The sequence below is a fragment of the Lissotriton vulgaris genome, chromosome 7 (genome assembly GCF_964263255.1).
Source record: "Lissotriton vulgaris chromosome 7, aLisVul1.2, whole genome shotgun sequence".
NCBI lineage: Eukaryota > Metazoa > Chordata > Amphibia > Caudata > Salamandridae > Lissotriton > Lissotriton vulgaris.
Window position 1 is genome coordinate 1,082,414,469 of NC_141695.1, and position 16,440 is coordinate 1,082,430,908.

The 16,440-nt window shown below is 41.2% G+C and overlaps 1 protein-coding gene across 1 annotated transcript in view; it reads right to left on the reverse strand.

Annotated features, from left to right (window-relative positions):
• The window catches only part of LOC147702949 (uncharacterized), a 4,293,369-nt gene that overhangs the window by 4,252,071 nt on the left and 24,858 nt on the right, over positions 1–16,440 (reverse strand). Inside the window, exon 3 of the mRNA XM_086929459.1 lies at positions 9,148–9,327. Within this exon, the coding sequence (XP_086785585.1) occupies positions 9,148–9,312 (165 nt within the window). The 5' untranslated portion in view covers positions 9,313–9,327. The remainder of the gene's footprint in view (positions 1–9,147; positions 9,328–16,440) is intronic.

Genomic DNA, 16,440 nt, shown 5'->3' on the forward strand with positions numbered 1-16,440 from the left:
GACTGAGTTACAGGCTGATCTTAAATCTTTAAACAACCACAAGGGTCACCAGCTAGTTGGTTCTTGAGCCAAAAGAGTCCTCAGCTCACTCTTTACATCGCGCCTGAGATGACATGACAATGTCCATTAATCCGGAGCAACTGTGGGGACTGGTCTGGGTCTGACTTGGTACGAGCAGGATACAAAAAGTAACGGGTAGGTGGTAACCCACTTCAAGTGAAGGAGCTGTAAGGAACCTAAGCGCACTGGTTTTGATACCACTAACAGGGCAGCTCTGGCTTTCTCAGGGTGGGTATCAGCTGTGTGATGAAACCAGCATGTGAAGCAGTTACCTCAAACAAACTAAAACCAATGCACTCATCAAGACAAGGAGTTACATGAAATCAAATAGAAAACCACCATCAAGCCAGGTAGTCACCTAAAGGCAAATTGAAGTGACTGCACACTATGGGAAGTGTACTTCACCAGCCAGCCTATTACACTAAAGGAAAATAAAAGCAATGCTCCCAGTCTGCTAATTAGCTTCCGCAACCCATGGATGGGTGGGGTTGGGAATGGGCGTAAAGTGCCTTTTACTTCAACTATATCACTTCTGTAAATACAACACAATTTCCAGTAAAACCAATAGCATTAACATCACAACAATATGGAGAGGAAAACAGATGATCAGTAACAGTAAACACATTGACTGATCAGGCAATGTGCCTTTACGGGCAGGGAATGAACCCTTGGTAATGTAATGTGTACTCTGTTTTCATGCTGGTTTCATACCCTTTCTGCTAGATACAGGAATCAGAGACTGGCTGATTGTATAGCAGTCGTGAACATGTAAATGACTCTACCATAACTCCACTGGATGGAAAACATGCTGATTTCTTAAATTGCTAGTCCCTCACTGTTGATTGCTAGACTAGTGTGTTACATCTTCTAATTTGTGTGTATGCATAGCCATGGACCAGAAAGGGATGACAGTTTGGAGCAATATGCACTTCAGTAAGAAGTTGAATATGAACAATATGAAAGTTATGTCAAGTATATCCTAAAAAACCTTTGCAGAATGGATCTGCAAAGGTGTCTCTAAATTCCCCTTTATGTATCCCTTGTCTTTTGACAATTAGATATGCCTTGTCAATCGCTGCATCATTCATGCATCCAAAAGCATGGGGAGATCTAAATGCAAAGGTGAATTGCCAAAATTAAATAATAGGACACTTGCTGTCATAGCCATCATCTTTTGCCCAATCTCCATTGCTCCATCCTCAGCAAGACCAGTACGTCACTAATCAATTATGTAGGAATCACAACCTGTAGTAAATACAACATCTAACATGACAAAATTGATATCAATGATAAACCTGGCTGGTCTGCATGCCACATTGAAAGGTATGCTGTCATCAACTCACTTCATAAATCAAAGGCAGATACTGCCCTTAATATGCATCCCTGGGTATTCAAGAAACCTGCAATACAGCAGTGCCTGTAGTGAGGGAAATGTTTGTGTTTCATCACTATTCTGAGCATACACAGATCTAGACCCACCTCACACCACAAATAGGCCCTCCTACCTCTTACCTCAGGTCACACACGCCCAACACCACGGCAGAGCATGCATCATGATCATAAAAGTATCATATATGGGCCTAGAGATGCAGCACATTGAACTCGACACCACAATCATAGCAACATTTTCTGATTGAGTATTTCATATTGCTGGCATGGAAGAGTTAAAAACAAAATCTATTACGAGTCTGCTATGGAATTAGAAAGCCATGTTCCCTTGTTGTGTGTAAATGCGTCTGATTCCTCGCCCTCTTTATTTCCAAGAAGGCTCCTAATGTAGTCCCACCCACAAGGGCCATTAAGCTACAGACTTTGTTTATTTACCATATGCTGCTAAGCGTAAATCTAAGGCCTCCTAAGCTTAATTAAGTTGTAATGTCTCAGACCTGGCGTTTCAATTCTTTGTGGGAAAATGCCTAAGAGTTGGCCAGCAGAATAAACCGATAGGATATGATAAGAAGCATTCCAGGGTAAACAGTGTGTTTATGTTTCAAAAATATCATGCATTAACCACAGTTAAATCTAGAGACGGAAAGCGCTACATATTTCAAGGAGCGAGCCTGTGCAAAGGGGGTCTGTCTGTCTGATATCCCGTGGATCTTTGGCGGTGCAACCTAAACGCCGCACAGAAAAAAAAGAAGGATGAAACACTGATACTTTGCGCGATCGTGCTCTACCCAGGAGACAAATGGATGAAATATAATATATATGTAAGAATGGCGTTTTAAAACATGTAACTTTTGAGTCGAAGCACTTTACAATGTTGAAAGATAGCAGCCCCTAAGGAATAATGACGACACACACACTAGAATAGTCATGCAGTTAGCCCTTTACAGTTTAGGCTTGGGCATTTGGGGAGCCTGAAGAGTCCAGTGACATAGGTTTACGTACGCAAATGTGTTTCTGTTGTGCAGACCTAGCTGGAAAGCATGGGAGTGTTGTAAAACATTCACCTTGGAATCAGATCTGCTCGGGCATATACTTTCTAGAAAAGAGGTGTGGTCACTGACACTGAATCCTGCTGGACTAGTGAGACATATGAGAGGGTAGGGGAAGAGGTCTCAGTACATTAACAGGGCTCTTGTGCTCTTGAGCAGATCAATATATGCTCAGAAAGAAGAGCTTCTGGTAAGCAAGCCATTCCAGAGCGTACTGCCCTCATTAAAGATTCTACGGCTTCCTATCGAGGGCAGCTGTAAAGCATCAGGCCAGGGAAGACTTATTTGCTGGAGTAGTAATCTTATGCTATGAGGGAAGATACACTTGTGGGCAGCGTAGGAGAGGGCTCCATGTTTTTCACTGTGGAGTAGAGTTAAGCAGATTCTGATTTTTAATATAGGCTTCTACCTACAAGAAACCTTATCGTGTGTTTTATGCTGTGCTTTCAATGCCAAGACAAAGTAGTAAACGGCAGTGGAAGCCCTCCTTGCATCGTGAGTCAAGTGCAGCGAAGCCGGCAGCAGGGTGGCCTGCTCCCTCACCTTCTCTCATATTCACAGGCACCTCTCACCAGAAGCAGCGCTCACGGCATCCCTCTCAAATTCGCACAGAATGGTGTGTAGACAGCAGCACTGCAAGCTTCCAAGCTGAGGACCCGGGTTAGAGTCAATATGAATATTGCAGATCATTCTGGAAAGGTTGCAGTTTTCTCGGTTCCTCTGTTGTTATAATGGCGCTCTTACAGAAAAAAACAAAATGCTAAAGCCACAAGGAATATGTGCATCAAACTCTCTGAGAGAATAGCCACTGCTCGGTCATAATAATAAAGCTGTCTGGTTTACAACATAAATTTCTGGCAAAGCCAGTAGGTCTGGTGTTGGCTGCCAACTTTCTAGCTGTGCCAGTGCTTGTTCTGTCATAGCTTTATTAAACATTATTGTTGGGGGATCTGCGGAGCCCTGCCAACATCAAAAATACAAAACACATTGGCTAAAAGCAATGCATTTTTTTGATCTCCAGAATCACACACGGTCAGTTGTCATAGTAGTTTGTCGGCCGCACTGGTGGAAGCTACTTTGTGTGATGATGTGCTCTATGGGAAAGAGTAGAATGCTGTCACTCTTTGTGAAATTAGGTAATGGCTAAAGGGGATGGTCCATTGCCATTCTGTGCGTTGAAGTGGGCGAAAGAAATGTGAGAACGACACAATAGCAGACCAATGGATGTAGAGGATGCATTAAAAGACCCTATATGTTAGTATATAACTTTAGTAAAATCAAAAGGCCTCACCTAACACCAAACTTAAAAAATAACACTAAAAGGGTATGCTACCCATTTCGACACACCATTGATCGGTTTCATTATATTTGTATGAATCATAGCATTTACTAAACTTCCTCCTCTCATCAAGTAACCGCCCTTCTAATGTCGCTAGTAAAGCGGCTTAGCTTGTATCCTTCATTTTAAGACCGGTTTGTCCTCTGCAGAAGAGCTGATGCGACGTCATGAGAATAATCTTAATGCAAATGGATGTAACACTTTTCCTTTGCATTCACACCATATTACAGATGTGTGCACAGTGGAGATGGAGCGGCCAAGAGGTGCATTGTCAGTGCTCCAGATTGAGGGGATCCCCTGTTAGTCATCAACCCGCCCCTCCTGGCCCCGAAAGATTCGTATACCGGGGTTAAAGAGGCCCCCTGGCCTCCCCCTCCACGCAGGTGACGGAAGTGCTCCTTTAAACTGACGCTGGGTCTCCGGCTGCAAGTGAAAGGCAGATCGGTGGTTTCAAACAGCTGATCTGCATTTGACTGATTCCCTGTTCAGAGCAGCGCTGTAAGTTCGCACCTGCGCCCTGGACTGTGCATTTGCTGTAATAGGCCTCTCTCCCCCGTCCCCCCCCCCCCTCCCCTCCCCTCCCCCCACGCACAACGGGCCGGACTCGGAGTGAGACAATGACATCTATTTGTAATGCTTCCCAGGGGTCACCAATTGGTATCCGGCCCGGAAATAATAAGCAAGTTGTCAAAGGTACTTTGGTCACCCATTTCCAAACAAGTCTTAAAACAATACTCTTCTCCGTAGCTTCCTTACATTTTAGACATGATTGCTGTGTACATCTGTCCCGTCCTACAAATGAATAGGAATTGTCAAAGAATATATGTTTTAAACTGTCTTTCTTGGTCTCCTGTACTTGCCATGACGTGACCTGTGTAATGTAACTGGTGCTCATGTGAACTGTGTGAAGCGCTTCAATTCCTCCGGGTCAAGCTCGCGCTATATAAATCTGCACTCACCGTCTTTGGCGGAAACTTTCCACAACTTCTGCTCTGGCACCGGGAGGCTGGGTGGGGGGGAGTGGGGGGCATTCACACACCGGGCCTGGGGGGCTCTCACCGGGGTCTGCTTGCACGCTTCTCCTCCTGCCCGGGGTCGCGCTCGCGCCACTCTGCCCCCGCCCACCCACGTGCGGCATCCAATAATGGATGTTGCGCTGGTGGACAAGCCAATCCTGGTGCTAGGGGGGCACACTGTGTGCTCGCCCTGGGCAGCCTGTAAAAACCCGGCCCAGCTGAAGCCGCACCCCTTGCCCCTTCTCTATGCTTGCTGGCATGGCGCATGCGCGGGCAAGTCTCAGCCCGGGAGTCTTATGCGCAGAGTGCTGGCCTGCTGCAGACTGTCACTCAAGCAGCTGCAGCAGACCAGCAGCCCCGCCACCCCCCCCTGCGCACTCCGGCCGCACAACCAGGCATTGACGTGTCACTCCCGCGCTGCTTGTGAAGAAGTCACGTAATTACTTAGCTCAGCTGCAGTGCCTCCATGGTGCGTCCAGGGCTTAGTGGGGCTACGCCCCTACGCCCCAATGGACGCACCGCGGCTGATTAGAACTATTATTCACTCTTACTATATTCTCAAGAGCAGTTTTCAGTGGTTCCTCATAATAAGAGGACTCTTTATTTTAAATAAGTCACGTATCAATCAGTTGTCTATTCCAATATTAGGTAGATATCTAAAAAAAGAGAATATAGCCATAACTTCTAATCCAATACGCAAACTCGTACTTATCAGTATTTATCAAATATAGACTCTAATGATTAAATTCATGCACAAATGAAATATTAATCTCACTTAATCTCAATATATTTTGCAATAAGATTAAGATGCAGGGAAACTAGAGGAACTTAAGACTACCAAGGCCTATTCGGCTTTGAACAAGCTCACTCCGATCAAAGGTCAAGTTACCTCAAAAAGGACTACAAGTCAGATCCAATCCAAAGGGAAATAAGTTCATTTCTGAAAGGAAAATGATCATATTTAAATCACTATGAAAAAAATCACCATACAAAAATCACTATGAAAAAATATGATTATCGGTCAGATTCCATAAAGGCAGCGGTTCAAATGTTACGCATGTTTCTAGGTCATACATCATACTTAATCCTGTATATTTAGTGTAAATGTTACTCTCAAATATTAATATCCCAAACCGGGCTAAAATCAATGTGATTGCACAGCTCGTTATATTCATTACAGGATACAAACATCCTAGCTCTCCAATAAGTGTACAAGACATAAATCATGAATAAAAAGAATGTGGCAGGGTTGTTCGTTCATCCTTCCACTATCTATTAACACAAAGAAATAGCGTGCCCAGTACGCTAACGGGAGGCATATTTGTAAATACATTCGCGATTTTTAATAAAGGCAGCAGATAAAAGTTCGCCAAGCGCAAAATTAAATAACAAACACGTTCTGCTTGTTATATTTATTACAGAATACACTCAATAAGTGCACAAGACATAAATCTGAAGTAAAAAGAACCGTGGCAGAGTTGTTGGTTCATTCTTCCACTATCTATGAACACGACAAAATAGCATGCCCGGTACGCTAACTGAAGGCATATTTTAAATACATTTGCGATTAATAAGAAAGACATCAGATAAGGGTTCGCCGAGTGCAAAATTAAATAACAAACCCGTTTAAAGTTATCAACCCGCAAACTCTCTCAGTCACACAGGCAGCCTTACCTAGGAGAGTACTCCGTCGTCATCTTCGGTATTCAATATGTGAGTGAACCGTAGCTATGCAATTCGCGGGTTGAAACAGCCAGCACCAATACCTGGTTTCCAGTTCAAAGAGTGAAAACGGACTCTGTTACAGGTCCGCAGTCGCTAATGGGCGCCATTTTGGAATGGTGAGATGCACCGAATACACAGTCTTTGAAGACGATAAGTGAAACCCCCTTTATGTAATAACCACCAATTCAATACAATGGGAAACTATCTCATTCTCACAAACGGCACCATTTTCGAGTTGTAAAATGTGCCTACTATCCAATATATAGCGTAAAAAATATATACTAAAACACTATCTGTAACTATCTCTATTCCACATATAGACTTAAATGTGAGAGCACATAATTTGCATTAAGGACGAAACAAACATAAATCATGCAGCCAAATAATTCCGAAACATATAACCAAGCATCGATATTTATTAAATTTATAATTACATTCTTGTAGGTTACCAAAAAAGTATGGTAACTATCACTACCTATATGGAATCCAGCCAATGCACAGCCATACAAAATAAATATAAATTCATCACTATGATTTACATTCCAAAATAAATTTGTTTTGAAAATAACAGCATCACTATACAGAATAAAAGTCTCATTGACCATATTTGTACTCCATATTCTATTCGGGTCTTGAAAGCCCAATAGCAGCTAGTATTAGAGGCTGGATAGTTCTTAGTTTGAAAGGGAAAAATACAGTAAGAGGAGAAAAGAAATAGAAATACCGAATTACACCACTGTGTACAACAATAATCTTCCGTTCTTCACATGATATCAATCAGTTTGGAACTTGAGACACAAAGGTAATTCAAATATATGTTAAGATTAACGATTGAAATTCACTAAATTACCAATCGTACAGTTAAAAAGCATCAGTGTCAATGAGTAGGTCCATCAATTCATAAAAAGTACATAATATAATAACAGATTCATATGCAAACATTTACATCTGAAAATAAGCAAAACATGATGACTCCATTATATAGAGAGTATTCGGGCGCATATATTTTATTACAAAAAATAGTGCAGTTCCTGGTCTATATTGATTCCGCACTCTACCGTTCAAAGCCTAAGGATCCATCGGGCTTCACATTGTCTTAATTTATGCTCTCTATCCCCACCTTTGGGATCACTGTATACTACTTCAAAACCATGAAATTGAAATCCTAGTTTCTTCTTTTGCTCTGGGCAGGTCCCCCCGCATGGCATCCTATCAGGTATCTAGTGCCTAGATTTTTTTAGAGCACGAAAATGCTCAGCCATCCTTTCTTTTAAAGGGCGGATAGTACTGCCTACATAAATATTTTTACACTTGCATTCAATCACATAGACTACATTTTTGGTTAAGCATTCTATGTGTTGACGGATCTGAAAAGTATGTGAATCATTATACCCAAATTTATGGACTCCTTTCTTTGCCAGTCTACACATACTACAGTTGCCACATACATGAAATCCAATATTCAATTTTCTAAGCCACATTGTTTTTGCCCTGGGTTGTGTTGGATAACTTGGGCTTTTCAGGCTTTGAATCGTTTTACCCCTTCTGTATGTTATACTGGGGGATTTAGAGATGTGTTCTACCAGAGCTTTATCCGCCATTAGGAGAGGCCAATTCTGTTTGAGTATCATAAACAATTTGTGCGACAAGGGATGCTAATTGGTCACCAAACGGACTTTATTATTCCTACTCTTTCTTGCTTTGGAGGCAGGTTTCAAAGTGTCTGGACGTTTCAGTTTTAAAGTTCTCTCTTTAGCTTTTCTTATTATCTCACCCTGGTGTGGATTCTCTTTTCAATGTCTCTCACATTAGTCACAAAGTCCTCATCTCTACTACAGTTTCTGTGGGCCCTCAACATCTCCCCGTAGGGGATAACACTAATCTGACTTCTTGGGTGGGCACTGTTTGCGTGCAATAAAGCATTGCACGCTGTTGTTTTCCTATACATTCTGCTTTGTATTCTTCCCTCACAGTGAAATAATTCTAAGTCAAGAAAAACAATACTGTTTGGGTCTGATGTTATTGTAAATGTCATTTTGCTCTGAATATTGTTCATATGGTCAATAAAGTCTGACAAGTCCTCATCAGTACCAGTCCAAATTAGCAAACAATCATCAATATAACGACCATAATATAAAATGTGTTCCTGCCATTTTGCTCCAGATGGGCCCCAGATGTGCCCCGCTTCAAGCCATCCCACAAAGAGACAGGCAAAAGACGACATTTCAATGAGCATCTCAGAATGTTCAAGTAATTCAACTGGACGTCGAAATAGGTAGTATATCAAGGCCTCTATTCCATGTTCATGTAAAATATTTGTATACAACGAACTCACATCCATTGTAACAAATTTTATGTCCTGATCCCAGGTTAGGTCATTCAAAATATTAAGTACATGTTTGCTATCTCTAATATAGAATGGCAGATTGGTTACATATATCTGTAGGAATGTATCCACAAATTCTGCTATTTTTTCTGTTGGTCCCCTTGTCTATGTGTACATTTGTGGTAAGCAATACTTCCATTTCCAAGTAACAAAGGCTTATTTGTAAAATAAAAGATGTCAAACCTTTAGAAAATTGATTTCTCGCAAAGCAATTTTGTTGACAGTTTTTTCTGGCTTCTCATAGAATTTCTTAACTGCTACAATCTGTCCATTTCCCTTGTGCTTGCACTTTATTACAACCCCATAGCTTCCTTCTCCCACTGGCCCAAGGTCTTCATACATCTCCATCTTTGATGTGGGTGTCTATTGAAAAAAACAGCATTGATAATAAACATACTGCAGCTAACATTAGGCAGAACTTGTACATTTAAAAGAAAAATCAAAACAAGAATGGTTAGGAGTACATCATTTCAATGCAACTCATTTTTGGCACATATGTCAGGACAGAAATAATACAGAGTGGGCTTTGGATTACACAGGAATTGGCTTGTATGAATGAGACCTTTCATGAAATTTTTCTTTGAAGTGTCTTTATCAATTTACAATAACCAACATGCATATCGACCAGAATGAAGTGGTTATTGCAAAAAGAGCTCATCTGGTACAGTGGCCTCTGCTTACGATTTCGAATAGAATGTATGTTCAATGCCAATGTGTATGTACAATGCCATGTGTTTTGTGAATGTGACCCTCTCGATTTCCCTAATGAGCCACATTCACAGAAAAGTATGTGTCATTGTCCAACCCGCCTGTGGGACTCTGACCCTCACTTACAAACCAGCCATGAAATGAAGGTATGATTTAGTACACATTTGCAATAAATGAATTGATGAGTCATAACGTAGCCTGTGGTGTATATAGTAACAGTGCTGTAGCACAAATTTGAACACACGTTTAAAACAAGCATTTGCAATGCAATAGGTCTTACATTTGCGTGAGTTTAACCTATTGGCATTATAAATGACAATTCCTTTTATTTATCTGTTTTGATAAATAACACATAAATAAAAGGCACTGCCATTTACAATGCCAAAAGCTCAAACTCTTGTAAATGCGAAACCCATTTCATTTGAAAGAAGAGGACGCCATTGTCCCGGACTGCTTGGAAAGTGAAAGTGTGCATGGCACGCTGAATGTTGCAAAAATGCATGTCTGGCCTGCAATCGGAGAAATTCATAAAAGAACATAGTGCTTACAAACTAAATAACAAAAACCATGTAACAACTGAAGTAAAAGGGCCAGTCCTCATGGGAGGTTACAAATGAAAACAAGGCGTTACTAAGGAGGGACTAACAAATCCATTAACGAATCAAAAGCAAGCATTTAAAAAGGACAATGACACAAGTCAATGACAAACATGGCAGAGAGTGGGCGGGGGTTCAAGTCCATACTGCAATACAGCATGCCTCGCAGAGCAGCAAATGCGCTGCCCAGGCTCGACCTAATAAATGGGGAAAGGTCAAAAGGTGCATTCTAAGACATCCATGGAACCTCAGCGTCCAAATAGCTCCGTGGCATCCTTCTCTAGAGAATGGGGCACACTGAAAGCTCCAAATTCTCGGCAAACACAATATAAGAGCAATATAGTATTACAAATAAAAAATGGGATTTTAAAGAACAAAAGTGACACATTTCTTTAAAACAAAACTAACAAACTGGAAAAAAAGGCAATTACTTTGCACTAGTGTTAATTTGAAAAAAAGAATGATTTCCAAGGAATATTTCAAGGACTCTGAGACCAATACTTACTGGAAACAAAATACTTACATTTATATAAAGGGACATTACAACTTTAAATTACACGTACAATGTTTAAAGGACTGGACAAAGGAAAGTTTACAATTGGTGGCAAAAGTAAGCAGACGGTAGAAAGATAAAGCCGCTATCAGGACAGATTATTATGCTAGAAATCAAGTGAAGATCAGCTCCGCCCGGGAACAAATAAGATATTATGACACCTCTTATCCCACTGAAACAATGTCAGTCTTAAGAAAACCCGCATTCCTCTCTGTCAATTATGAATAGTTCCGTCTATTTTCCTGTCAGGCATTTGGTCAGTGTCTGAACAGTCACCTCTTTTCAAAGTCCTGCGTCACGTAATTTTCCAATCTTTGTAGTATCACAGTGGGGCTTTTCTCACAATGCAAGCTTTTCAAAGTTACAACAGATGTGCAGGTTAAAGATACTGTACTTTCATTCCAATTTTTTCATTGATTTATAGACATTCCATCTTTGCCCCAAAGCGGAAATCATTGCCTTTTCATCCACGGTCACGTGTTCTCTGGGTCTCCCCACCCCCTCCCTGCTAGGAGGATCAAAGTGATTGGTGAACGAAGCAAACAGTGACAGAATTAGAATGTAGTAGCCCTTAAACATCATACAATTTAACTCTTTATATACTGCGGGGATTAACAGTTCCTCTAAGCAATAAGACCAGGCGTCTTCGGCCCAATGGCTGTATTATAGTGTACAAAATAAATGTACCTATAAAGAAACAAATGCATCCGAGTTCGTTGGGCTTGTTCTTAGCATAGTTTAAAGGTGCTAGTGTGTGTGGTATAAACAGGATGGGCTTTGAATGTGCAGCCTGGGGGTTTTCAATTAGTACTTTATCCAACCAAGTACAGAAGGTGGTACGGAAACATTGGAAAATTTTGAATGTGACCAGTGAGACCATTCCGACACCACTCTGTTCATTTAAAAGAGGGATAAGTCTACGTGACAGTTTAGTCCATACTAGACCAAGAAATCAAGTACAGGAGCCAGTTAGCACCTTGTGGGATCTGCCTGCTATCCAAGGTCATTATCCGTGCGGCACTTGCACGGCATGTCCCCAGACACAGAAAACATTTAGTGTGGACATTGGTACTGGTAGACCATGGATTCTCAAAAAACACACCAACTGTAACACTGAAAGAGTTATTTATATGACCACGTGCCCATGTTCATTGAAATACATAGGCATGACGACTTGTAAAGTTAAATTGAGAATCAACTAGCACAAAAGCACAATCAGGTGCAATAGACAAGCTACACACTTAACCAACCACTTTCTAAGTGCTAAACATAAGGCAGAAGATATGAAATGGGTTGTTTTGGAACAGCTGTTCATCCCGCCACATGTCAGTGATGCGGCTAAATCTCTTTTTGTGAAAGAACAGAAATTGATTTTTAAGCTTAATCGTGACAGCCAAGGGCTAAACGACGATATTCCGTGGATCACTATTTGTTTTGATTGATCCACGAAATTCGCAATGTAGCATACAACACTACATGAGAGTTATGTCTCGTGGGTATAAACGTCACTGAGGACATTCAACATCAATATTATTGGTCCCCTCTGCCTACTACATCTTGGCTCTGCATGTGAGGTCAACGTTCCCGGTCCGAGTCTGTATACTTAGACTTCTGCCAAACAAATGGTGTTGTAAGATATGATGCAAAAGCAGACTACTTATAGTATCTTGGTCTGCTGTCGCAAGTATTTGCACTGACTCTTACTGCTATTACTAGCGTAGACGTGGGCCTGACATGTAATACACTTCTATTGGCCTCCAGGCAGATTTACTGTATGACCAGACTTTGATTGTTTAATATCAATAGACCTTGCTAAACCATCTAGTATTGTAGTAACGTCGTATGCAAGGTCTTTTCACGCGTTTCTGGGTAATCTGGTTGATTAACAATGACGTATATAACTTCTAACACAGCTCCCAGAATACATTAGGTTAGCTGTATTCATTTGCCCAACTTATCACGAAAAGATAACATATTTGCAAATATTAGTTGCTGCAAAGATTATGAACAGGATTTCTAATTATGATTGTGGCAGGAAGGTGGCTGCATCCACACATTTGTCGAAGGAAGGTGGCTGCATCCCCACATTTTAATGGAATTTCTATAAACAACATAATCGTGAGCGCGATACCAATAATTTTCTGCAGAATTTACACAACATCATCATGAGCGCGATACCAATAATTTGACGGAATTGACACAATATTCTGTTTTTGAGGTCAATTAATTCAGAGAACTAACCCTCCCATACTCCTTTGCGATATGACGTGACAACGTGGCAACGTCATACTGTTGCGCATGCGCTTGGTGACTCAGGAAGTGCGGGCGTGAGGCGGAGTCCGGTAATGCGGGTTTGACGTCCTTTGCATTTCTGGTTCCGAGATCACTCGACCGGATCTTATTCCATCATACCAACTCACCAATGAGGTAATCTCTACCTGTTACTACTTAACCCCTCCCACGCTGGTGACGGAACAGCTCCGTCACGCCCCTCGGGTGGGCTGTGCTGGTGACGGAACGTTCAGTTACGGCCCGCTTGCCGCGCCTGCTCGGCTCAGATTTCGAGCGGTCGGCACACAGCTCACCCGAGCGGCGTGACGGAGCTGTTCCATCACCAGCGTCAGAGCGCCGTGCGCCCCCCCGCCTCTTAGCACTGCAGCGGAATAGCCGCCGCAGCGAAAGGGTTAAAGAGGCCCTCCCTGCCCGGTCGGTTACCTCCCCTTCGGCTTAGACAAAGCCAGAGGTACCGACGGACAGGTGAGAGAGGGGTCTCTGTGGGAGCGCAGTTTTTGTGTTGTATTTCTTGTCTTATATGCACTTTGACTGTCTTCCTTGTAAGCGGGTTTGAGTGATTGGTAATGATTTCTTCTAGTAATTGATTAATAACTTTCTGCCCTATGTCGACACTATGATCTATACACAGGGGGGTAGAAGTACTTTCAGTCATTTGGCCCCTACGAGGGCAGTAAGATCGAAAAGAATAGGGTCTATATATTTGGATACATACAGCTAGATTCATGAAGGTGAATTGCGCTCGCAAAGGGCCTGATTATCAGAATCTCGCCCAAATGCAAAACTCGGTAATAGCGAATTCGCAAATTTTCGAGGAATTACACTTAAGGAATCTCTATCTGAGATTCCTTAAATGCAATTCATCATCCATTTTCAAATTGCGAAATCGCAATTTTGGGCCGCTATTTACCGCGAGGTCAAACCTCGTGGTAAATAGCGAAAACTTTTAAAAGCATTTTTCTAAGTTGCATGTTGCACACACACATGTCCTTTGGACATGTGTGTGCGCAACACCTGTTTAAATTTGCATTTAAGGGATGCTACAGGGTGTCCTCTGGACATCCCTGGCACCCTTTAAATCGCTATCTTATTTGCGATTAGCTAATTGCTAATCGCAAATAAGGAATACTCCCCATTCATTCCTATGGGCCTTTTGGCCCATAGGAATGAATGGGGAGTTATTCCTTATTTGCGATTAGCAGTTTGCTAATCGCAAATAAGGAATGTGTAGGAATCGCATTTTATTTAGCGATTCCTACATGAATCCCGTTTTGCGAGTCTGTAATAGCGATTCCTTATGAATCGCTATTAAAGAATCGCAAAACGGGTCTTTGATGAATCAGGCTGATAGATTCTCGTGACATGCTAACAATAATTTGACTCATAAGGGGCTTGAAGTAAAACTAAATGGACGAGCTATGAAGTCCATAATGTCTTTAGCAGGGTCTTTTTGAACTGTCTTTTAATGGCCCTTTCTCTGTTAATACCGGTCTAATTTTGTCGGATAATGTTCTGGATGGCGTCTTTTCCTATTCCAGCTCTTTAAGCTCTTTTTAAGAGTTATAAGCACAATCATCTAGCGGGGCCTCTCAGTCAGGCCGTGGTCTTTTGCTTTTATTGAATGACAAGGTTTTGATTATAAGATGGGAAAAAGCAAGACAGAGATATTCACTCCGTCTACATATATTTTTTACCCACATATAGAGCGGGCCTCATTCCTGAGCAGTTGCCAGGAGAGGTGAGGAGTGCTCCCTCGTAATGATGGGTGAGTTCATTCATTTTTACCATTATGCTTAATTGTAAACTGTTGTTCTTGAAAGAACTTTTGTTTTAATTGGTAGGCTTTGTTTGGCAGAGACCAGAGATTCTGGTGTTTCTGTTTCTCACTATTCTGTATTATTTCTAACTTCTTTTAGGAATGGATTTAGGACTCCTGTGAGACTCGCCCAACATAACGATTTCACAGAGTATGGTAGGATGTATCACACCAACCATTTTTGAGTTGTTTACTTTGATTTAGCACAGTTTTTTTGTCATATTTGCAGTAGAGTATACCTTGGTCCTGAAGAAAGCCAACAGGTTTAAATTCAACCGATCGGCTGAAACATGTAGACTGATAAAAAAACATCTTGAAAGTTATTCTTTCAAACTGTCAATACACTGTTTTTAAGCTTGACACTGTGATAGAGTACATCAAAGTATTTTTAGGTATCATAGTAGTCAATTTTAGTTACACCTTTATTATGTCTTGAAGCACTGCAAAAACATTTTCAGCACCACTAACCATAAACATGTTGTGGCTTCATCCATCACTGGTGTGACAGCCTAGTGCAACCTCCCATTGCTTTGGGCCAGCTGCTCTGGTTGTACAACCTACAACTAATCCCAGATGGTGAGGCTCCACCACTGGGTGGGCTGATGGGATTCCTTTCTAATTTATGAACGGTTGTGGTCACGTCTCAGATTTTGCTGTGTTTTTGGCTCACACTGCCTCCCCTTTGATAGACCAGTAGTTTCTTTGTGTAGTTACGTATCAAGGTTGGGCACAGAATACTACTTGGTCTCTAAATATTGTATCCCTTGGGCCCTCTTATTAAAAAGTTTGTGTATTAGGTTTTCAGTTAGCGCCTAGATTCGATGGAGTTGAACGGGCAGCATGACAGTATGCTTGAAGTGTGGGTGCCATGGGAGAAAGTGACTAGCGTGTTGGCGATATACCTGGGCAGAATTTTTGCATTGTGTAAAGGCCATATTTACTCCTTATTGAAAAAGTGCTCGTATGAAAGGGAGGCATAGCGCATTCATGGGATTGCAGCGTGGGAAGTAGCGGGTTTTGTTTGCTGGTGTAGAAAGAGAACCCAAAGTAAAAGGCACTAGTATAAAGAAACGTAAAAAACAAATCATATTAGTAAATAAAAATATAAACTGGTTATAGGTTATATAATAAAAATATGAAACTTAGGCGCTGTGTATTTTATTTAAAATATTCACAAATATGGAACTATAAAAATCTAATACAGCATATAATAATGTTTTTACAAAACACGTAACTGCACACATTCGTGGCTTAGTGGAGTAATGCTGCAAATGTATGGGCCTGTGTTCGACCTTATGGTCACAGGTTCAAATCCAGTCATGGTAACTAATCCTTTTATCCTTATAAAATAGATCAAATTAATCCTTCAAATATCAACAGTTTGGAAAAAACTGCTATCCTTCAAAGGTCGATACAATAACTACTGGTATTTATTATTACATATGTTTTATTTAGCTTACTATTGCCACAAATAAATATACGTTTTATAAATAACAATCATATAAACATGT